We start from the raw sequence: 20,762 nt of genomic DNA on the forward strand, positions 1-20,762 counted from the left end.
AAAATTCAGCAACCAGAAAAGAATCTCCGCTGGAATATTCTGTTGGGCCGTTAACACCTGTTGTCCCTGACAGCGGTCCATCGAAAGGGCACCTTCAACATGCAAGCAGACTTCATAAGTCACCAGGACATCCATCCTGGAGAATGGAGCCTAAACAGCAGGAGCTTCAGATTGCTGGTAGACAGGTGGGGCCTACCGGAAATCGAACTTTTTGCCTCTCACCAAAACGCGCAGGTCGAAGCCTTTTTTCCATAAACCCCAGAGACAATTCCAGGGGAGTGGATGCCCTGGCCCAGGTTTGGGACTTTCACCTGGCCTATGCCTTCCCACCAATACCAATCCTGGCGAAAGTCCTGAGGAAGATACGAGAACACCGAACCCCGACTATCTTGGTATCCCCGTTCTGGCCAAAGAAGTTGGTTCAACTTGATTACCGAGATGCAGGTAGATGCGCAGTTTCTCATAACACTAGAAGACGACCTCCTATCGCAGGAGCCGATTCGCCACGCAAACCCTCAGAAGTGGAATCTGGCGGCATGGTTACTGAGGCCTAGGAACTAAGATCCAAGGGATTGTCAGATCCGCTAATTACTACCCTACAAAAATCCAGGAGGCCAGTAACTAACGCTATCTACAACAAAATCTGGAAAAAGTTTTCATCTTTTTGTTTACCTGACTTACCGGATCCGCTTAGGCCAAATATGTCACAAATTCTGGATTTTTTACAGAGGGGCTTAGAGATCGGCCTTAGACCTAGCACCTTGAAGGTCCAGGTCTCAGCTGTCAGCTGTTTTTGACCAAGATCTAGCAGGTCATTGCTGGATCAGAAGATTCATGATTTCGGCCATCAGAATGAATCCTAAAAAACAAACAATAGTCCCTCCATGGGATCTGAACTTGGTGCTCCGGGGGCTCACAGGTTCACCCTTCGAACCTTTGTCTTCCCGCCCTCCTCAAAACCTGGCATACAAAACAGTGTTTTAGTAGCCATAACCACAGCCAGGAGAGTAAGAGAATTACAAGCCCTATCGATAAGGGAGCCTTATTTGCTTGTTAGAGATGACTCAATAGTCCTTCGTCTCGACCCTTCCTTCCTTCCGAAGGTAGTCTCTGAGTTCCACCGATCCCAAGAAATTGTCCTACCGTCATTTTGCCAAAACCCAGCAAATGTCAAAGAGAAAAAATTTCATACTCTGGACGTCCGACGCATTGTGCTGCATTACTTGGACCAAACCCGTCCGTACAGAGTCGACCAGAATCTGTTTGTCCATTCCTCAGGCCAAAACAAGGGGAAAAAGGTGGCAAAGAGCACTATAGCCAATTGGATAAAAAAAAATAAATAAATAAAAATCAATAGTGGAAGCATATATCACTCAAAATATGCCTCCCCCAGATCCACTTCGGTCTCTTGGGCAGAAAAAGCAGGTGCATCCCCAAGCAGATCTGCAGGGCAGCAACGTGGTCTTCACTCCATACCTTCTCAAAGCATTATAGACTGGATGTAACATTCAGTAGGGATCTAGTCTTCGGCTGAAAAGTTCTCAAGGCCGTTGTCCCTCCCTAGTGCCGAATTAGTTGGTATTCCTCTGTATATCGTCGTGGAAGGTGACTAGAGAAAATAGAATTAATTTACCGGTAATTCGGTTTCTAGGAACCTTCCACGACGGCACTAATTCCCACCCTATACTCCTGGATAAAGAATCTGGGAATTGGAAGGTAAACCAGTGCTATAAGTTATAAGTCACTGGCAGGTGGGAGGGCCTTTTAACCTCTCTGTGTTTCCTGTCCCCCATCAGGGCAAAGAGGCAACCTCCGTATACCGTCGTGGAAGGTTCCTAGAAACCGAATTACCGGTAAGTCTAATTCTATTTTCTGGTTCTATCACATTTAACAGGCTTCCCCATCTCTGATTAGCTCAGGACTACAGGTGAGCGGATCGCGTCACACTACCCCAGCCCATGGTCAGTACTCTCTGTCCGTGGACACGAGCTGCGTAAAGTTCCTTACCTTCTAGGATCCCAGGCTCCGCTTAGGATTTGCCAGACTGATGCCATGTCACCTCTGTGCTGCATAAATGACATCACGTCAGGCTGGCAAATCATTCGTCATGCTGGTGAGCCTGGAAACTCAAGAAATTTCTGCAGCTCCTGTCCACAGCTACAGAGGAATGAAACTGGACCGTGGTCTGGGGTTGTGCAAAGCGATGCATTCATCTCTACACAGGACTACAGTTGCATGTAGGCACAAAGGTTTAGCACCCTTCTGGTCTTACTGGTTTCAGAAAACCTCTGTCCCCTGGATGAAGTTTGTTTAAAAAACACAAAACTTCACTTTAGTTACCCTCCCTGGGTCCAGAACGGAGTCTCCACTGCTGCTCCTGGTATGCATTATTGTCTGCAGCTCTGACCGTACTTTGACAGCACTGCAGCCAAATCAGTGACTTACAAAAACAGCGTACCTTGCTGTGTTACAATGTTTCCAAAATTTCCTTTTATTTCTATGCGAAGTCTGCTAGACTGTTTCCAGAGTCCTGACCACCTGGGCCATATAGGCAAAATGGCCATGACAGGAATACCGCTAACTTCTAAAAAGAATATTAGGTTGTCCACTACTAGGACAACCCCTTCTTGATCTAAATAATTGACCCCGGTAAAATAAAAAGCTTACGCTCACCTCCCGTGCCGGCGTTGTTCCCGCAGTGTTGGCACTCGTGGTCCCGGGGCTCTTGTGTGGTTGTTGTGACACGTGAGCCCGGCACCCAAATCAGCATTGGCGTCACTGAAGAGAAAGTCCGGGTGGCAGTTGATCTCTGATTTCCTCTTCATGTTCAATTCGACAGCAAGCGGGGACAGTGACCAAGGCGCTGATTGGGTGCTGGCCACTACATGTCACAACAAAAGTACAAGCGACCCAGGGAGAGCAAGTGCCAACATTGTGGGAACGGCGCCAGCACGGGAGGAGAGTGTAAGCTTTATTATTTTATCGGGGCCAAGTGTGGGTTATGACAAGGAGTTGTCCAAGTAGTGGACAACTTCTTTAAGTGTTCATATCACGCCTTTTCTGACTCAATATGGTAGATAACAAAATAAGATTAGTAATTTTCATTATGGACAGCACCATGGTTGAAAAGCCATTTAATGAAAACATGGTGGTGGAGCAGTTGGCACGCAGTAAAATAGTATAGATAAATAAGTATAGATATTGAAGGGGATGTCCAGAAATTCAAAGGTTCTGGGCCCTGGGAGGATCAAGTATACCGCTAATCAAGAATACCGCTAATCAAGAATTCCACTGTAGCCGTTTATCACTTATACAGGACACAATATCATATATACACTATTGTACCTAGAAAAAAAAAAAAAGATAAAAACAACATCCGAAAGCGAGTCACTCTGAGTCCAAAGTTTTTAAAGTTTTTAAATTATGCACCCCGTTTTGCCTCAATTGAATTTGTAACCTGAGGGGCAGGTTATTATACAGTCAAGGCCGAAAGTGTTGGCACTCTTGACATTATTCCAGAAAATGAAGTATTTCTCCCAGAAAATTATTGCAATTAAACATGTTCTGTTATACACATTTATTTCCATTGTGTAGTGAAACACAAAAAACGAGAATAAAAGACAAATTGGACATCATTTCACACACATCATCAAACAATGGTCTCTACAGAGTGCTGCTGCGTTCCAGTTTTTTGCAAGTTATGTATTCATTGCAGTAGGCGCCTGTTCACACTATATGGAGGTGCTGGTCAGTTTTTTTGTTCTATGCAGTTATCCAATGGAGGTTGCTACTGCCTCCTTTCTGACTTTGCACCCCACTCTTCAGCCCAAGGGTGTTTATAAATGAGCTCTGGTTCCTACCAGCCTACTTAAATGTGCAGGTTTGTAACCCTGGAGTGGCATGCTTGCCCATTCACACTGTAAACTTATAACACAAGAGAGGCATGTTTTAGATGATAGGACCCATCAGAGAAGTGTCACCTTGTCGTGGTTGATGGGCTCAGATGAATTGGCCAATATATGCGTGAAGAACCTTCATTTTTGTAACTAATTTAAAAAAAAAAAAAGTTTTACTTTTTATTACAGTTTACTCAGCAATTATGATAGATTTTGTGTTCGCATATATATTGGTCTCTACAGAGTGCTGCTGCGTTCCTGCTTTTTGCAAGTTATGTATACATTGCTGTAGGCACCTGTTCCCATTATATGAAGGTGCTGGTCAGGTTTTTTGCTCTATGAAATCATCAAACATGGTCCAGACAATTGTTGGCACCCTCATCTTAATATTTGGTTGCACACCCAATTGGAATAAATAACTGCATTCACTTTCTATAACCATCAACAAGCTTCTTACACCTCTCAGCTGGACTTTTTGATCATTCTGCTCCTGTAAATTGCTCAAGGTCTCTTATATGTGAAGGGCGCCTTTCCCCAACAGCAATTTTAAGAGCTCTCCACAGGTGTCCAATGGGGATTTAGATCTGGACTCATTGTTGGCCACTTCAGAACTCTCCAGCACTTTTTTTCCATCCATTTCTGGGTGATTTTTGATGTTTGGAGTCATTCTCCTGCTGGAAGACCCATGACCTAGGACGCAAACCCAGCTTTCAACCATAACTCATTTTCAGGGAATTGTAACCCCCTGAAGGAGTGCTTGGAGGAGAGCATTAACACGACGTGAATGCAAGATTATGGTCGGTGAGGACATCTTATGTGACACTACATTCCCCTAGCTAAATTACATTTATTTGGATGATGAGGTAACCTGAAGCTTGCCTTTCAGAGGTAGAAATTATCGGTCACCACTGGGTTGAAATTACCTTGTTTTTGGTTGAGGTCAGCAGGAAGATGTGGCGAGTGGGAACTGTGACTGAATGGCTCGTTGTATGGAATGAGAGGAGTGAGAGGGTGGACCCCATGCGATGGCTGCACCACAGGAACCTTACTGGACTAAAAGACAAAATAAAACATTGGATTACCGGTATATCCCTAAGAATCACAAAGTTTTGATTTATATTCTAAATGACAGCACTTTAATAGCAATTCACAACTTTTTATTGTAATTTAGAAGTCTAAAAATAATTTATAATACAATTCACATATTAAACAAATCTATAACATTATGTTCATTAATTCTTGTTTAACGGTACAAAAACAACTGAATGTTCTTCTGCGTTCACATCTGCTTTTAAACTCGGCGAGTGCAATGTGAGAAAACGGTCGCAAGCCATACGGATTATCAGCGGACAGGTGAGGAATTCTTAGTTTTTTTTATATTCTTTGGATATTAATAAATGGCTAAAAGAGGGCTGGGGAGTTTTTGTTTCAAATAAAGGACTTTGCTGTGTCTGTTTTATCTAAACTGAAGGGATTAGCAATGGAGGTGTCTTACAGATGCCTCTCCATTACTAACTTTTGGGCTTGATGTTAGCTGACACTACAAACCTGACTTCAACCCCGATACTGTTACCCCACTTGCCACCACACCACGGCAAGTAGGAAGAGCCAAGTCTAAGCATCAGAACTGGGGCATCTAAAGGATGCACCATTTCTGGGGCATCGGAGGGATGATGTTCTTAGTCTGGAAGGGGGGCAATATCCAGGGCCCCTTCTATGGCTATTAATATTAGCTCACAGCAGACTGCCTAGCCATTGCTGGTTATTAAAAATAGGGAAGACCCCACGTCATTTTTTAATAGCCAGTAAAGGCTAAGTAGACAGCTGTTAGCCGATATTAATAGCCTGCGAAGCTCCTTGTTTATTACTTCCTTCCCTATAAACATCAGCACCAGCTGTCGGCTCTCCCTCAGCTGGTTAAGAAGAAAAAAAATTTGACCCCACGCCATTTTTTTTCTTTTATTTAATTAACAGCTAAATACATGTACTGTAAGCTACACACGCAGTGCCCTGATTATATATCTCAATGACATCTATTTATATATCTATTCTATCCATCATCTATCTATATCTCCATATATAGGATTGTTTTATTAGTTTGAGAACTAGCTTGAAATGACAGAATTATTGTATGTAAACGCTGATGTTAAAACGCATTGCATACAGATTGCATACGCATGTCATACGGATGCTAGGTGAGAAAAAAGACGCATGACACTCTCCAACTTTTCTGGCTGCGAATCTCAGCTACTTTATAGACGCAGATGTGAGCGTACCCTTAATCTGAGTAAAATGATACCTGTGAACTGGTTGCATCTGGGTATAGGAGAATGGCTAATAAGCCCCATTTTAGAAGTCATTATTTCAGTATATTGATTTTCACCAATTTGAGTATGTTAAACTGGTCCCCAACTGGGATAGTGGCTGCAAAAAACAATAGCCCCAGTTCATCAAGAATGGCATTTTTAATGCTGGTCTTGATGAGGGGAGGGGATAGGGTGAAGTGCGAAGCGCCTGATTTATTACAAGGCACACACCTCTTAATAAATCAGACAAAACGTGAAGTGGTGTGTGCCTCGCCACAAATCTTACACTTAGGTAAGCCTAGGTTATAGTTTATCATAAGCCCAATGGAGAGTTTGTCTATCTTTGAGGTTGTGTACTTTTTCATGATGGGGGAAAAAATAAAACATGTACCCAGAGGATTGAAAGTACTTGCTTGTTCCTGTGAGATGTAATGGTAGACAGCCCTGCTCTCAGCCCAGATCATTGCACCTATTATGTAGAGTATGGCTGAGCCAATTGTGATTACAAACACCATCTGTACCTTTCATATCTGGAGTCAGTGTTGGGTGAAAGTGGATATACCGCAGTGCTGAGTATCATTACAAACTCCATTTATAGTTGTGATCTTAGGGCAATTAGTGTGGTGGAAAGGGAAGAGCTGACAGCACTGAAAGGAGAGCTGCAGAGGTGTTTGCAATCACACTCAGCTCTGCCTTACACTGGGCTGTTTTTCATTACAGCTCATAGGAGAAAGCATGTTCTTCTGGCCTTCTAGAAGTAAGCTCTTTTTCGCCTCCTGCTTTTGATTGGTCACCATCATACATGGGAAGAAGTATAGGCTCCAGAGACAAATCTCTGGTAAAGCATAATTGAATTTATAATAAACTTAACATGCTAGCATCTTCGCAATGGAAATGAGAAATTAAAAAAAAAAAGTTACGTTCAGTTCTGCAGCCACCTTTCCAAGATGTAACCAGTTCAACATGCTCAAAGAGGTGAAAGAGTCTCTTTAACACACGTTAGCTAATCATATTTAAATGTTAATACATAAATTCTTATAATTACATAAGATGGAAGTCTGAAGTAGTTGGACTGAAGTTGAGAACATATGTGAGACTTAGTGAAGATCAAATGAAAGAATACGGTATGATGTGAAGTAAAGTGAAGGACACTTATGGTGTGGATAAGCTGAAATATTCACAGTTTGCAATAATTACTTATCGAGAAAGGCAACATCATGTCATCACCAGTGGTCAGCATGTAACCAACTTCGTCATGCAAAAGGTCATCATGCATTCATTGCTCTGAAAGGACTGCAGCAGGTAATCTTATTTTCCCACTGCTGTTTGCGTCTATTCCCTGTATCACTTCAGCATTTCATGCTTCAACCCCAAAGCCACATTTCCCTATGGGGAAGTAGTAACTCATTGATTTCAAGAACACAACAAAGTGAAAATTCTTGCAACTATCAAGAATAAACAATAACATAAGAACCCTTGAGATCACGCTGCCATCATAGGTTCCTTTGACAGGTTCATGGACGTGCAGTGCTATTTTTGACATCAGAATGACAGGCACCATTATAAGCCTAAGGCTTGGGCTACTCGGCGACTTGTTGCGTGACAACAATTCTCAGACAAGTAGCACAACGAAAAACATCTGTGCAACCTGTCTGCAGCTTGCCGCCCAATGACTATTTTAGATTTGTGATTTTGAGTTGCGTGTGACTAGCAACCAGCAACAAAGAATCCAACACATTTGTAAACATTTGCGACTCTGTCGGTAAAAGGTGATCGTAATTCACCAAAGGAAAATTATTAAATAGCAATGTAGTCCGAGACCAAGACTAGATGACCACAGAATATATTTACTGTAGACCTCGGGCTGTGGCGGTCCCGCAGTGATACTGGCAGCATTGTTCACCACTGTGGACATCATTGCGAAAAAGGAGCAGGAAAGCTGAACATTTCACCCTTTGTGCAAAAGTCACACCTACAGCCACATAAATTAACATGCTGTGGACTCCAATACCGCAGCTCCTGTACATCAACGCTGCGGATGTATTTCGCAGTATGTTCATGACATTTCTTAAAACCTCATGCATTTTGGCGGCATCATCCAAAGATCTAGCAGGACGGAGCAGCTTATGACTTGTCAACCATCACAATCAAACACTGGTTGTGGAGTAATGCAAAGACAAGAAGAATATTTCATTCATTTATTATTTTGTCTCCTCCTAAGTGATGATAAAAAGGGACTTCAGCACAATTCCTACCTTAGAGAAATGCCCAAATCGTAGGCATGAGAGAATTCATTTTCGGACCGTGCTTTGTGTAAAAGCATTTTTCCACCATGGAGAAATTGCATTTTCGGAAGGAGCATTTTCTAGATATATTACCACTTTGATATATATTTTACTAAAATAAGAATGTCCTTCTGAAGCCTTATTTCATCACATCAAAGGATTCTGTGGTAAAAGCCAGGTTAGAATCTGAAACAAGTAGCCAGTCCCTTTCTTAGCAGACGGTATGTCAAGGAACATTTTGCTAAGGGCAGCCTCAGTAGATTACACCCCAGATTACCCTAACACCAGGTAGCTCATATTTCCACACTAGAAAACATTTTAAACCACTTAAGAGTGTACATAACACAGAACATGATAATAAAGGTATTTAAGGGCCTTTACTGACATGCGGACTTATTTATACAGTGTGTGGTCCATTTCCTTAAAATTGCTGGATTAGTAAACTTAACTGGTCCAACAAAACATAAAAACTGCTTACTATCACCAGGCAGTCCACCCTTAAAGGGGAGGTCTAAGGTAATTTTCATCCTAAATCCCTATTTAATGGCATAATCTAAACCATTTTCTAATATACTTATATTAAAAATTCCCTAACTACACTAACTGCTTTTCTATTTTTTTTCCCACTTCCTCTTTAACGACTCTTCGTTTGAGAATCCCCAGTGCCTACTGAGATACTCAAATGGACTGTCATCAGGAGCAGATGCTGCGGTCACTGCCACGGACCTGCACCCTCCCTGAAATTAAGCGTCATCAGTCACTGGGGCTGGGCTAGTCCCTGCGCAATGTGCACAAGGACAGCGTGCTCTCTGTGTCTCAGATCAACAGTAACAAGCCAGCAACAGATTGGCAGGCGTGCAGAGACCAGTGACGTTACTTGAGGGGGCGATGCTGGTCTCTGCACACCGGGTATTCTGACAATGCACTGTTGCCAGCTCGTTACTTGTGATCTGAGCCGCCAACAGAGAAGGCGATGTCATTGTGCACAATCACGTAGGGACTAGCCCAGCCCCTGACACAAGTTTCACTGATAAAGCTTAATTTCAGGGAAATGGCAGGCGTTGTGTCAGTGAGCGCAACCTGTACCCCCTAATGATGCTTCGGTTGAGTATCCCAGCATGCACTAGGATTCTCAAGCGAACAGCTTCGGTCCCAATTTGGGGCCTGAGCTTGCAAAGTTCTATTACCAGCTGAAAAATGCAATCCACCAAAACTGCAGTCAAAATTATACAAAACCTTGACAAAACGAACCGGAAACGGAAGACGTTACCATCTTTCAGCCTCATTTTCATGCATACTAACAGTAAAGATCTGGGCTTGGTAACTTTTTGCAAACTGTAGATCTGGTTACATATAAATTTCATATTTGTCATTGCTGGAAAAATCCAAAACCAAAATAACTAATAACCCCGACTGCTAAACTCATTTTTTAATACCCAGAACAGTGTCTCCTCCTCTTGTGCTTTTCTGCAGATTACATCTTCACTTACCAGCAACCTGGTAAAATGTCACGTCTTCAAACCCCCAAGGCAGTCTACGTCACTTAGGCATCAGGGAAGGTTCTTCTATTGTAGCAGTTTCTCTCCATAGCACTAATTGTGGTTTGTGAACCCTTCTGTTTCCTTCTGTTGTTCAGTCACCTCCAATGGTGGCAGGATGAAATTCTTCCATAGTTTGACAGCAGACTCCATTGTCTTGTGTTGAGTGAGGAACACCAATGCAAACGCAATAATGTGATCAATAACATCAAATATATGCTTGTTTCCAAGATTCTTCAACTGTGAACTGGCCCATGATCACTAGATGTAAAGTGTAGGATGTCTGAATGGTGCCCAACGCATATCATGGGTTCACAACAGTACCTCCAAGTGATAAGAATCTCCCTCAACTCTGAGGGACCGCTCTAGGAGCCTCCTGGTTATGCAACAGAGAGATGTCCCAGACGACACTTGTGCTACTGTGAGCAGCCTGCCTGGCTTACACTGCCTGTGCGGCCTTGGCCTGCAGAGTCTCTGGACTTTTCTCTGATCAAGCACATCTGGGAAGTCAATGGTCAGCAATGGCAAATTAGACTGCCAGCAGTGGATCTTGATGATTTGCATGCCCATATGCATTCAGCATGGCAGAACATTCCTCAGACAACCATTAATAACCTCACTGATAGCAGCCAAGGTGTGTAAAGTGCATGCATTTCTGCACGTGGTGATCATACTTACTCTATACTGAATAAATTGAGAGGTTTTGAAAATTTTGTTACCATTTTTTCATCATTTGCATGACATTAATATATCTATCCGCCCCGTGATTTCCATAATTTCATGACTTTTCCTCTTGCGTTTCTATGTTGAGGAGTGTATCAACATACACAAAATGATGTTTGGAGAGGCTTCCAGGTCTTAGATCTACTGCTGTTGGCAATTTTACAAGGTCAAAACTGCTGACAGACTCCTTGTAAACTTATTTTGAATGCCGACAGTGACACCCCCTAGTGGTGACTGTAGGCATAGGTACAGGCTGAGTGGATGTGAGAGTGCATATCTGCCCTAGGGATGGTAGTCAGGTCTACTGTGAAAGATCTGTCTTCCCAGCACGCTAACGATGAGGTATTCCTACAGAAAGCACATCTCCCTCTGAGCACATCATACAGTTTAGAAATAGACATTAATAGATTTATCCTGAATCGTCTTTCTTGGTGTCTTTTTGGAGTTTTTTGGTGACGACGGTCTACCAGACGCTTATTTTTAAACTTGTACAGAATAAATTAGTGAGCGGACGCATGTCATCCAATAAATGTGTATTTGGGAAGAGGGGTCATATTCGCCTACTCTTTGGGTAATTTTACTGTTAGACACCTGAACACAAGTACGGGTTTCACACTTCCGTTTTTTGAAGTCAGTCAAAATCTGCCTTTTTTTTTCTCTCTCTCTCCATACACTGGCGGATCCGTCCACAAAACTGAACCGGTGCATCCGTTTGTTTCTCAGCGGAAACGGATCCGTTTTTTTCTTGGTGGATTTCAACTAACGTCAAACAACTGAAGTGTGAAACAGGCCTTAAAGGTACAACTGAGGTGGCAGGATACGCAAACACCAACGATGGGTTAACCACTAACTGTGACAGCTGGTAATGTCACCACACAGTATACAGCTGCTGACAAGACAGACACCAGCAAAAGAAAGTAAGAGCACCGCTCCACAGTGTAAGGTGTGGGGGCACAGCCTCTCGCCTGCTCCTACACAACATGTATGTGCTTGGATTTCTCACACCACATGACCCAAAGTTAGGTAAATCTAAGGAAGTAGGGAAAAAAAAACAACAAAAAAAACCAAACAGAGGCCTCAGGAGGCTCTCCCCACAAAAAGAGAGCAGGAATTTTTCATACCTGTAGGATACCCTATTCCGTGAAGCGATGCTACGCTGTGGGTGCTGCACAGCATGGTCCCTCTGCGCTTTATTTTGCCCATAGGAAGGACACCTCTTTGTGTAGTCCACATTTTTGATTGGCTAGTGAGAAATAGCCAAATGGTTCTGGAAGGGCATGTGCATGGGCCGAGTCTTGTGGTGTATTTAGACGGGACGATATTGGCTCTCCAATGCATCTTAAGGGCGCAGTCAGACATTCACATAAATCCAAGATCAGATCACAATGAATGGACTTGCTGACAGCTTCATATAATTCTATGCAGCCATCATGTTCGGGTGAGGAGAGCAGCCGGCCAGTCCTCGTATTGTGATCCAGATTAAATGGTCGTCTGCGCCCTAAAGAGCACCAATTAGCTATACATCATGATGTTCCGCACTCATTTACCTGTAATACGATGGTTCTGTGCCCAAACAGTATCATGTTGTGACTACGATGAGCAATGTGCTGCCGATTACAATTCATTTTTGCCAGCATAAACGCTCTAATCACCCACAAAACAAGTGTTCTGCTCGCTCACAGCGTGGTGGCCAGCATAGATGATAGTATGAGAAAGTGCGCTCCAATGAAAGCCCCCGTCAGTGCTCCAGCCTGTTGGGGTATACTCATGTCGGCTAGCTTTAGCTTTGTTTTTCTGCCCATGTGTAAAGCTGTAACTACGTATTCTGGCATTTTCATTTATATAAACATGTAAGAGTTTATCTATACCTACCTGTGATGATCTAAAAGGACTTCTGGCCAACAAGCCAGGAAGTGCAGTCATATTATTTGGCTACAAAAGTGGCCACAAAAAGGAGATCATGAATGGAGTCTAGGGTGAGAATGTGATGTTTTGACTCACCAAACTGAGATGACACGAGAACATCTACAGCTACCTATATATTGTCAAAACCTCATGAAATTCATCACACCAACAATATCTACAACTGTAAAAGGTGTGATTCTACAGAAGGGGGGGATATTTTATCGGAAAAAAAAAAAAAAAAAAAAAAAAAAAAAAAAATCGCACAAAGAAGCCATAGCATACAAAGAAAAAACTGGGTTCAAAAGAATTCCAAAAATACACAGACGTATGCAAAAAGTGAAAATTTTATTAGGTATATAGGTGAAGGGAGGGGAAGGGGTCCACCAAACAGCACATGTTACAGAAGGGCGCTCACAGGAACAACATAATAATCATATACAGTATGTATATGTCCATCGCTAGCACAGATAGGGATGCATATCAAAAAGTATTCACTAAATAGTGGTATTGCACATTCCCCACATGGCCAAAAAAATCATAGAAAAAACCTATACTACCCGCATTACTAGTGATTAATCATCCAAATATGACCAGATAGATGAACGGGAGCACGTCCTGGAGCGTCCACCCCAACACGCATTTCGGCGGTCTGTGCCTTTCTCAAGGGGTGTTCAGATGAACAGCAGCATTTGCATTGATGATTATGAACAATACGACATGAATATGTTCCCGTTCCAAAGCTTCATCAACTACTAAACAATTGCCTGGGAAGACGATGGTGCGATCACTGAGAGCCAGGTCTGCTTAGGAGTTGAATGTCCACTCCTCTCTTACCAGTCTGATCACTGATCTCGTAAACAATCTCCATTTACATTACACAGTTTTCGAAAGATGAACAAGAATTTTTTTAATTTGCGTTCAGTCGCTCAACCTATCCAGATCACACAACTGTGGTGAATCATAGGATTATCGGCCAGTGTAGTGCACCTTTAGTAAACAATCAGCAGCAATGAGGATTGGTCTAAATGAGCGGAATGTCAAACTCTAAGGCTGTGTTCACACACAGTGTTTTTTTAGCGGTATTTTTAGCGTTTTTTTTTAGCGGTTTTGCCAATAGAACCGCTAAAAATAAGCTTCCCATAAATTTCTATGCATTTTGCACTTTTTGTGCATATTGATGCGTTTTTTACCACGAAGCGTTTTTTACCGCGAAAAAAACGCATCACGGTAAAAAACGCAGCATGCTCATTAATTTCGCAGATTTTTCCACGTTTCTGGCTAGTTCTATGCGTTTTGAAAACGCGCCGGAAAAAAACGCATCAAAACCGTGACGAAAACACGCAGAAAACACACAGACAAAAAAGGCGCAGTTTCTGGAAAGGGAGTCAGGTTCTTGAGCAGAAATTTTTTGCTACGTGTGCACTTAACCTTACTTATAAGGTTCACACTTCAGTTTTTTTGTCAAGAGAGAGATTTTTTTGAATTGTTTATGCCGCTTCCAGAACGCTGTTAAGGGTTAAAATGCCTGGCAGAGGGCATGCGCAGTTCAAAATAGCGGTCCGCCGCTACAAAAAAACGTTATATTGCCCGTCCACTTCATCCGGCGGCCGCTACAATTTTAACGGATCCGTCTAAGGCCTCTTTCACACTTCAGTTTTTTGTGTCAGTTAAAATCCGCCAAAAAGGCGAAAAAGCGGATCCGCTTCTAACTGATGTGAACGGATGGCATCGGATCCGTTTTTTGACGGATCCGCAGAATGAAGAATTTTAAAGGAACCGCTGGCGAGAGAGAGAGAGAGAGAGCGCGAGAGAGAGATCCGCCAGAAAGGATTTCAGGGATAATTTTCTCCCTGACTTCCTTTCTCCGGGCATGCGCACTGGAAAATGCGGATCCAACAAGAAAAACGTTGCATGGTCTGTCCAGGCATGCTTGCGGATGAAAAAAAATTTGACGGATTCTCACAAAAACGGATCCAACGGATGGCCATCCGTCAAGATCCGCCAGTAATGCAACTCAATGGGGAAAAAAAACGGATCCGCAAGAAAAAAATGGCGGATCCGTTTTTTTCAAAACCTGGCAGATTTTGACTGATGGTCAAAAACGGAAGTGTGAAAGAGGCCTAAAAACGGATGCAACGGACGACCATCAGTCAAAATCCGCCGCTAATGCAAGTCTATGGGGAAAAAAGAGGATCCTTTTTTCTTTTTTTTGTAAAAAGGGCGTGATCCTAAAGCCAACAAAAGAAGAGGATCGCCCTACAAAAATGAAGAGGTGCTTGAGGGCCAAGACTGCACAGCAGAGATGTATTTCTGTACATGTGCCTCTCTCCAGAGGGATCATCATCTTCTTCACCCCTACCATAGAGCTGATCAGTGATTTCATCCTGCCTCATGTTACTTGGAGATGCCAGTCAGCGCTCATCTCCCTTGATCCATGGAAATTGAATAGCCATATTGTGCTCTAATAGGCAAAAACCTAATATAATGAAGACAAATAACCCCTTTAAGTTCATCTTCATCGACCATCATCATGTTGTCTATATGGCTAATATACTGTTTTAAAGATAGTTCAAGAACAAATAGCAGTGACCAATATCGCAGACGTAGTAAGGAGCCTGTTCTCGCCACAAATCATGAGCGGGTTAACGCTAAAGCCTTTGAAGAAGATATATGTGCACATAATGATTTATTTCACGTTCGGTGACGGCAGGGAATGTGTCGTGCTAATAGTTGGCACTTCATTGATGTTCGACTAATTGCTACATTTGTGTCTGAGCTTGTCGCACCTTTCTAATCTAATTATGACATTTTTGGTCCTCCAGCTATGTTTGTCTGGGAGGATAAGTATAGTATGTTTGTTATACATCCAACAGATACTAAAAGGACATGAATACCAACATCATGCCTCAAGGCGCTCGCAGCCAGCGTTGTACTACATCTAATGACCCTCAGAGATGTAAGCAATCAGGTTATGGCTAGGCAAAAGAAAATCCCCAGGAAGTGTCTGTTCACATTTCGCTTTTATTACGCACAAGCAAAAAAGTGTGTGTGTATGCACACAGCATACGCCAAAAGAGTGTGTATGCACACAGCGTACGCCAAAAGAGTGTGTATGCACACAGCGTACGCCAAAAGAGTGTGTATGCACACAGTGTACGCCAAAAGAGTGTGTATGCACACATCGCTGGAAACAGGGTCTCTTCCTACATTATGCTGCTCGCAGATGAGGTAGCAAAAACCTGCTGCTCACCTTGTGTGGTTGTGCACAGCGTCAGTTGTAGAAGTATCTGGATAAAATCCATCCAATGTCTGAATCTGCCAGCTTAGCTGAGCCACCAGGACAGAAAAACGTACATATACCACTACCAATCCCAGGTGGGCATCCAGCAGGACCACTGTGGCTGGAGTGCTGAAGAAGATTGATAAACTCTCAAAATACTAGGTACACAAAAAACAACTCAGGAAAATTATTTTTACATTAATATTTTCTACTATTGAATTAAACTTTTTGCCCTATTTACCCAATTCAATGAAGGATTCCCAGGAGTTATGTCTAGGGCTTACACCACAGAGTCCGGTCCTGATCACTACTCTGTACTTTGCTATGGAGAAATGTAACCAGGGAAAAAAACCTCAATCAAAAAGAAAGAGTGTGAGAGGAATGAGCTCCGAGCACAACAGAGGCTTTGAAGACCCCCTCAATTACACATGGAGGTGAATCTAAAAGGAGTCGTTGTCATTCGGGCACTAACTCTGCTTAGTACGTTTGCCAGTTGCAATTAAATAGAGGATTCTCTGTTTCAGCATGTTCTATGCATTGATCTAGACACGCTCTACTTCCAAATTACCAGAGCAGACTGGTGGAGGGTGGTCATCATCTCATTAGAGAACTCATTAAACTCAAAAGGAAGACCTTGGAAGAGTTTGCCATCTTTCCTTTGTTGATTTTTAAGCTTTGGCAAATCACATCCAATTATCTGAAATTTTACCGAGAAAAATAAAAAAAACAAAAAAAAAACCCATTACACCTGAAGGAGCAGAAATTTAATTCTTATATGTTTCATATTTAAGAGGAGACAGTTTTTCATGATCCCATGTACATTAATAATCTCCAACGTGTTTTCAGTGCAAGCACTAAAACATTCTGAGAGGCACATATAATATATAACTATAATCTATACTCACACACAATATATGTATCTATATTCAGCCTATGATCCTGTGCAGACCCCTCAAACTCCCAGGCCTCAGGTAGAGGACCCGAGAATGAGAAAGGACAAAAAAGACCACCCACATTGGGGGTGAGAAGGAAGCTTTTCTTTAGTTGTCCATATTAAGGGCTAGTTTTTTGTGAACACTGAAGAGTGGGTGGGATACTGTTCACCATATCTCCACCCCAGGGTGTGGTTCAGATGCTAGTTGTGGATCCTTTGGACTCAGTGTTCCATGTGTCTGGAGATGAGAAGTACAGAGATGTACTTGTGTTAAAGAGACATGAACACGGTTTTTATTTCCCCGAGCAGGCAGATCCCCGCAGCCACACAGATTGTACTGTATGCTATTTTCCATTATGACATAATGGAAAAACATGTCAGGAGGGCCGTGTTTACTTAATTTTGGACTGATATATGCAGTATGTTTTTTAATAAACCAGTTGAAAACTTAAATTGAAAGTGTTGTTCTTTGATCAGCTGAGCGGGCCAATCTATACATCACATATATACATACACACTACTGCAGGCCTGCATTTATAGGGAATGGAATAAGAGTACCATTTCTAAGCAGCTGGGTATTCTAGGTCATCTTTTATAGAGGTATTAGAGGAGTCTTCAATGCAAATTACAGTAGACATCTTTTCAACAAATGGTTGCCACAACTCATAAAAGTTATAGTTTAAATGTAAGTGACAATAGCACCGGTTACTACTTTTGCAAGCCTACTAAAACAAGGCGTATGGTTAGGTATTCCCCACGGATACTATTATGGAACACTGTTAGTACATTTCATAACATTTTGGTCATTAGGGGGAGCTGCTGTGCTAGGGATTGGAGGCGTATAGGTCATTTGACTCCTGTCACATCGTAAGTAAATGCATGATTAAGTAATATTGCATAACTTTTAGTTAGAGTAGAATTGCATTTTTTTAGGTAGTCGGGGATATTCCTATATTACTTTGGAGAACACTTGTATGTGCTCAATCATAGAAATCAGACAACATTGTCAATTATTAAGGAATACATCTACATCATACATGTAAGTACACACACCACATCTACTCTTATATTCCTTAAGATTTTTATGCGTTACATCAATTCATGGGGCTGGAATTAGGACAAGTAGTAACATGATCAAAGCTTTTGGTTTCCTGTTCCACCTTCAATGCTATAAAGTAGGCGTTTCAGTGGTGGACCTATATATGTATATGGGAGACAATGTTCTGGTTTGTGGAAAAAGTCACAGTGACAACATACATGCAACATAAAGGATAATCTAACAATTGTGCTCGAAAGTTTACATACCCGGGAAGAATTTTTGCTTGCTTGGCCTTTATTCAGAGAATATGAATGATAACACCAAAACTTTTTGGTGATGTCCCCCCCCCCCCCCCCCTGGACAATAATAAAGTTTTTAAAAAAAATCATGTGTAAAATTAATTTTTAAAAACATCCTAAATAAAATATTTCCTAATAAATTCTTTTTTTTTTGTAAATTAAAAAAATAAAAATACACATTTCATTTCGCTGCTTCCGTAACGACTTGCCCTATAAAACTGTCCCACTAGTTAACCCCTTTAGTGAACCCCTTAAAAAAAGGCAAAAAACAATGCTTTATTATCATACTGCCGAACAAAAAGTTCAGTAACGCGTGATCAACCATAGTACCGCTGAAAAAGTCATCTTGTCCCACAAAAAACGAGCCCCCATACAGCATCATCAGCGAAAAAATAAAAAAAAAAGTTATAGCTCGCAGAATTAGGCTGCGTGCACACGCTGCGGATTCCGCTGCGTTTCCGCAGCGTTTTTGGCCGCTGCGGACCCGCAGCAGTTTTAGCTGCGGTGTACAGTACCATTCAAATGAATGGGAATAAAAAACCGCTGTGCCGACGCTGCAGAAAAATCCGCGCGGATTTGCTGCGGTTTTGAATCCGCAGAAAGAATTGCATGTCAATTCTTTCTGCGGAAACCGCTGCGGGTTCTTATCTCCACCATTGTGGAGATAGTGAATCCGCAGGACCAAACCGCAGGCAAAACCGCAGATAATCCGCAGGTCTTTGGACCTGCGGATTATCTGCGGTTTTTGCAAAATCCGCGCGGATTAATCCGCAGCGGATTCCGCAGCGTGTGCACGTACCCTAAAGCAATGCAAAAATAATTATTTTTCATATAAAACTGTTTATTGTATAAAAGCGCCAAAACATTAAAAAAATGATATAAATGAGGTATCTCTGTAACCGTACTGACCCAAAGAATAAAACCACTTTATCAATTTTGCCACACGCGGAACAGTGTAAATGCACCCCCTAAAAGAAATTCATGAATTGCTGGTTATTGGTCATTCTGCGTCCCAAAAATTGGAATAAAAAGCGATCAAAAAACCATCACGTGCTCGAAAATGGCACCAATAAAAACAAACTCATCCCGCAAAAAATGAGACCTCACATGACTCTGTGAGTCAAAATATGGAAAAATTATAGATCTAAAAATGTGGTGATGCAAAAACTATTTTTTGCAATAAAAAGCGTCTTTTAGCGTGTGACAGCTGCCAAACATAAAAACCGCCATAAATAGTAAATCAAACCCCCCGTTATCACCCCGTTAGTTAGGGAAAAATAATAACATTCAAAAAAATGTATTAATTTCCATTTTCCCATTAGGGTTAGGGCTAGGGTTGGGATAAGGGTTAGGGGTGTGTTGGGGTTAGAATTGGGGGGGTTTCCACTGTTTAGGTACATCAGGGGCTCTCCAAACGCGACATGGCGTCCGATCTCAATTCCAGACAATTTGCATTGAAAAAGTCAAATGGCGCTCCTTCCCTTCCGAGCTCTGCCATGTGCCGAAACAGTGGTTCCCCCCCAACATATTAGGTATCAGCGTACTCAGGACAAATTGCGCAATAACTTTTGCAGTCCAATTTCTCCTGATACCCTTGGTAAATTAAGAAAATTGGACCTGAAGTAATTTTTTTGTGAAAAAAAAATTAAATGTTCATTCTTTTTTAAACATTCAAAAAATTCCTGTGAAGCACCTGAAGGGTTAATAAACTTCTTGAATGTGGTTTTTTGCACCTTGAGGGGTGCAGTTTTTAGAATGGTGTCACTTTTGTGTATTTTCTGTCATATAGACCCCTCAAAGTGACTTAAAATGTGATGTGGTCCCTTAAAAATAAAATGGTGTTGTAAAAATGAGAAATGGCTGGTCAACTTTTAACCCTTATAACTTCATAACAAAAAACATTTTGATTCCAAAATTGTGCTGATGTAAAGTAAACATGTGGGAAATGTTATTTATTACCGTATATACTCGTGTATATGCCGACCCGAGTATAAGCCGACCCCCCTAATTTTGCAACAAAAAAATGGGAAAACTTTTTGACTCGCGTATAAGCCTAGGGTGGAAAATGCAGCAGCTACTGGTAAATTTCAAAAATAAAAATAGATACCAATAAAACTAAAATTGAGACATCAGTAGGTTAAATGATTTTGAATATCCATATTGAATCAGGAGCCTCATATAATGCTCCATACAGTTCATGATGGCCCCATAAGATGCTCTATACAAAATACACCCCATATAATGCTGCATAAAGGTTAATAATGGCCCCATAAGATGCTTCATAGAATACTATGCCCCATATGCTGCTCCATAAAGGTTATGGCCCTATAAAATGCTCCATGGATTATGCCCCCATAAGATGCTCCATAGATAATGCCCCCATAAGATGCTCCATAAATTATGCCCCCATAAGATGCTCCATAGATTATGCCCCCATAAAATGCCCCCATATGATGCTCCATAGATTATGCCCCATACGATGCCGCTGCTGCTGCAAATAAAAAAAAAAAAACATACTCACCTCTCCGTCACTGGGGGCCAGGTGCCGGTGTCACCG

General features: G+C 41.9%; 1 protein-coding gene across 12 annotated transcripts in view; it reads right to left on the bottom strand.

Annotated features, from left to right (window-relative positions):
• TCF7 (transcription factor 7) overlaps positions 1–20,762 on the bottom strand; it is a 219,032-nt gene that overhangs the window by 107,066 nt on the left and 91,204 nt on the right. For all 12 annotated transcript variants that reach the window (XM_073573766.1, XM_073573768.1, XM_073573769.1 and 9 more), the window contains one exon: positions 4,820–4,949. In XM_073573766.1, coding sequence (XP_073429867.1) covers positions 4,820–4,949 — 130 coding nt within the window. The remainder of the gene's footprint in view (positions 1–4,819; positions 4,950–20,762) is intronic.

Source organism: Dendrobates tinctorius, unplaced genomic scaffold, assembly GCF_039654945.1.
Source record: "Dendrobates tinctorius isolate UK_male_01 unplaced genomic scaffold, ASM3965494v1 ptg000036l, whole genome shotgun sequence".
Classification (NCBI taxonomy): Eukaryota; Metazoa; Chordata; class Amphibia; order Anura; family Dendrobatidae; genus Dendrobates; species Dendrobates tinctorius.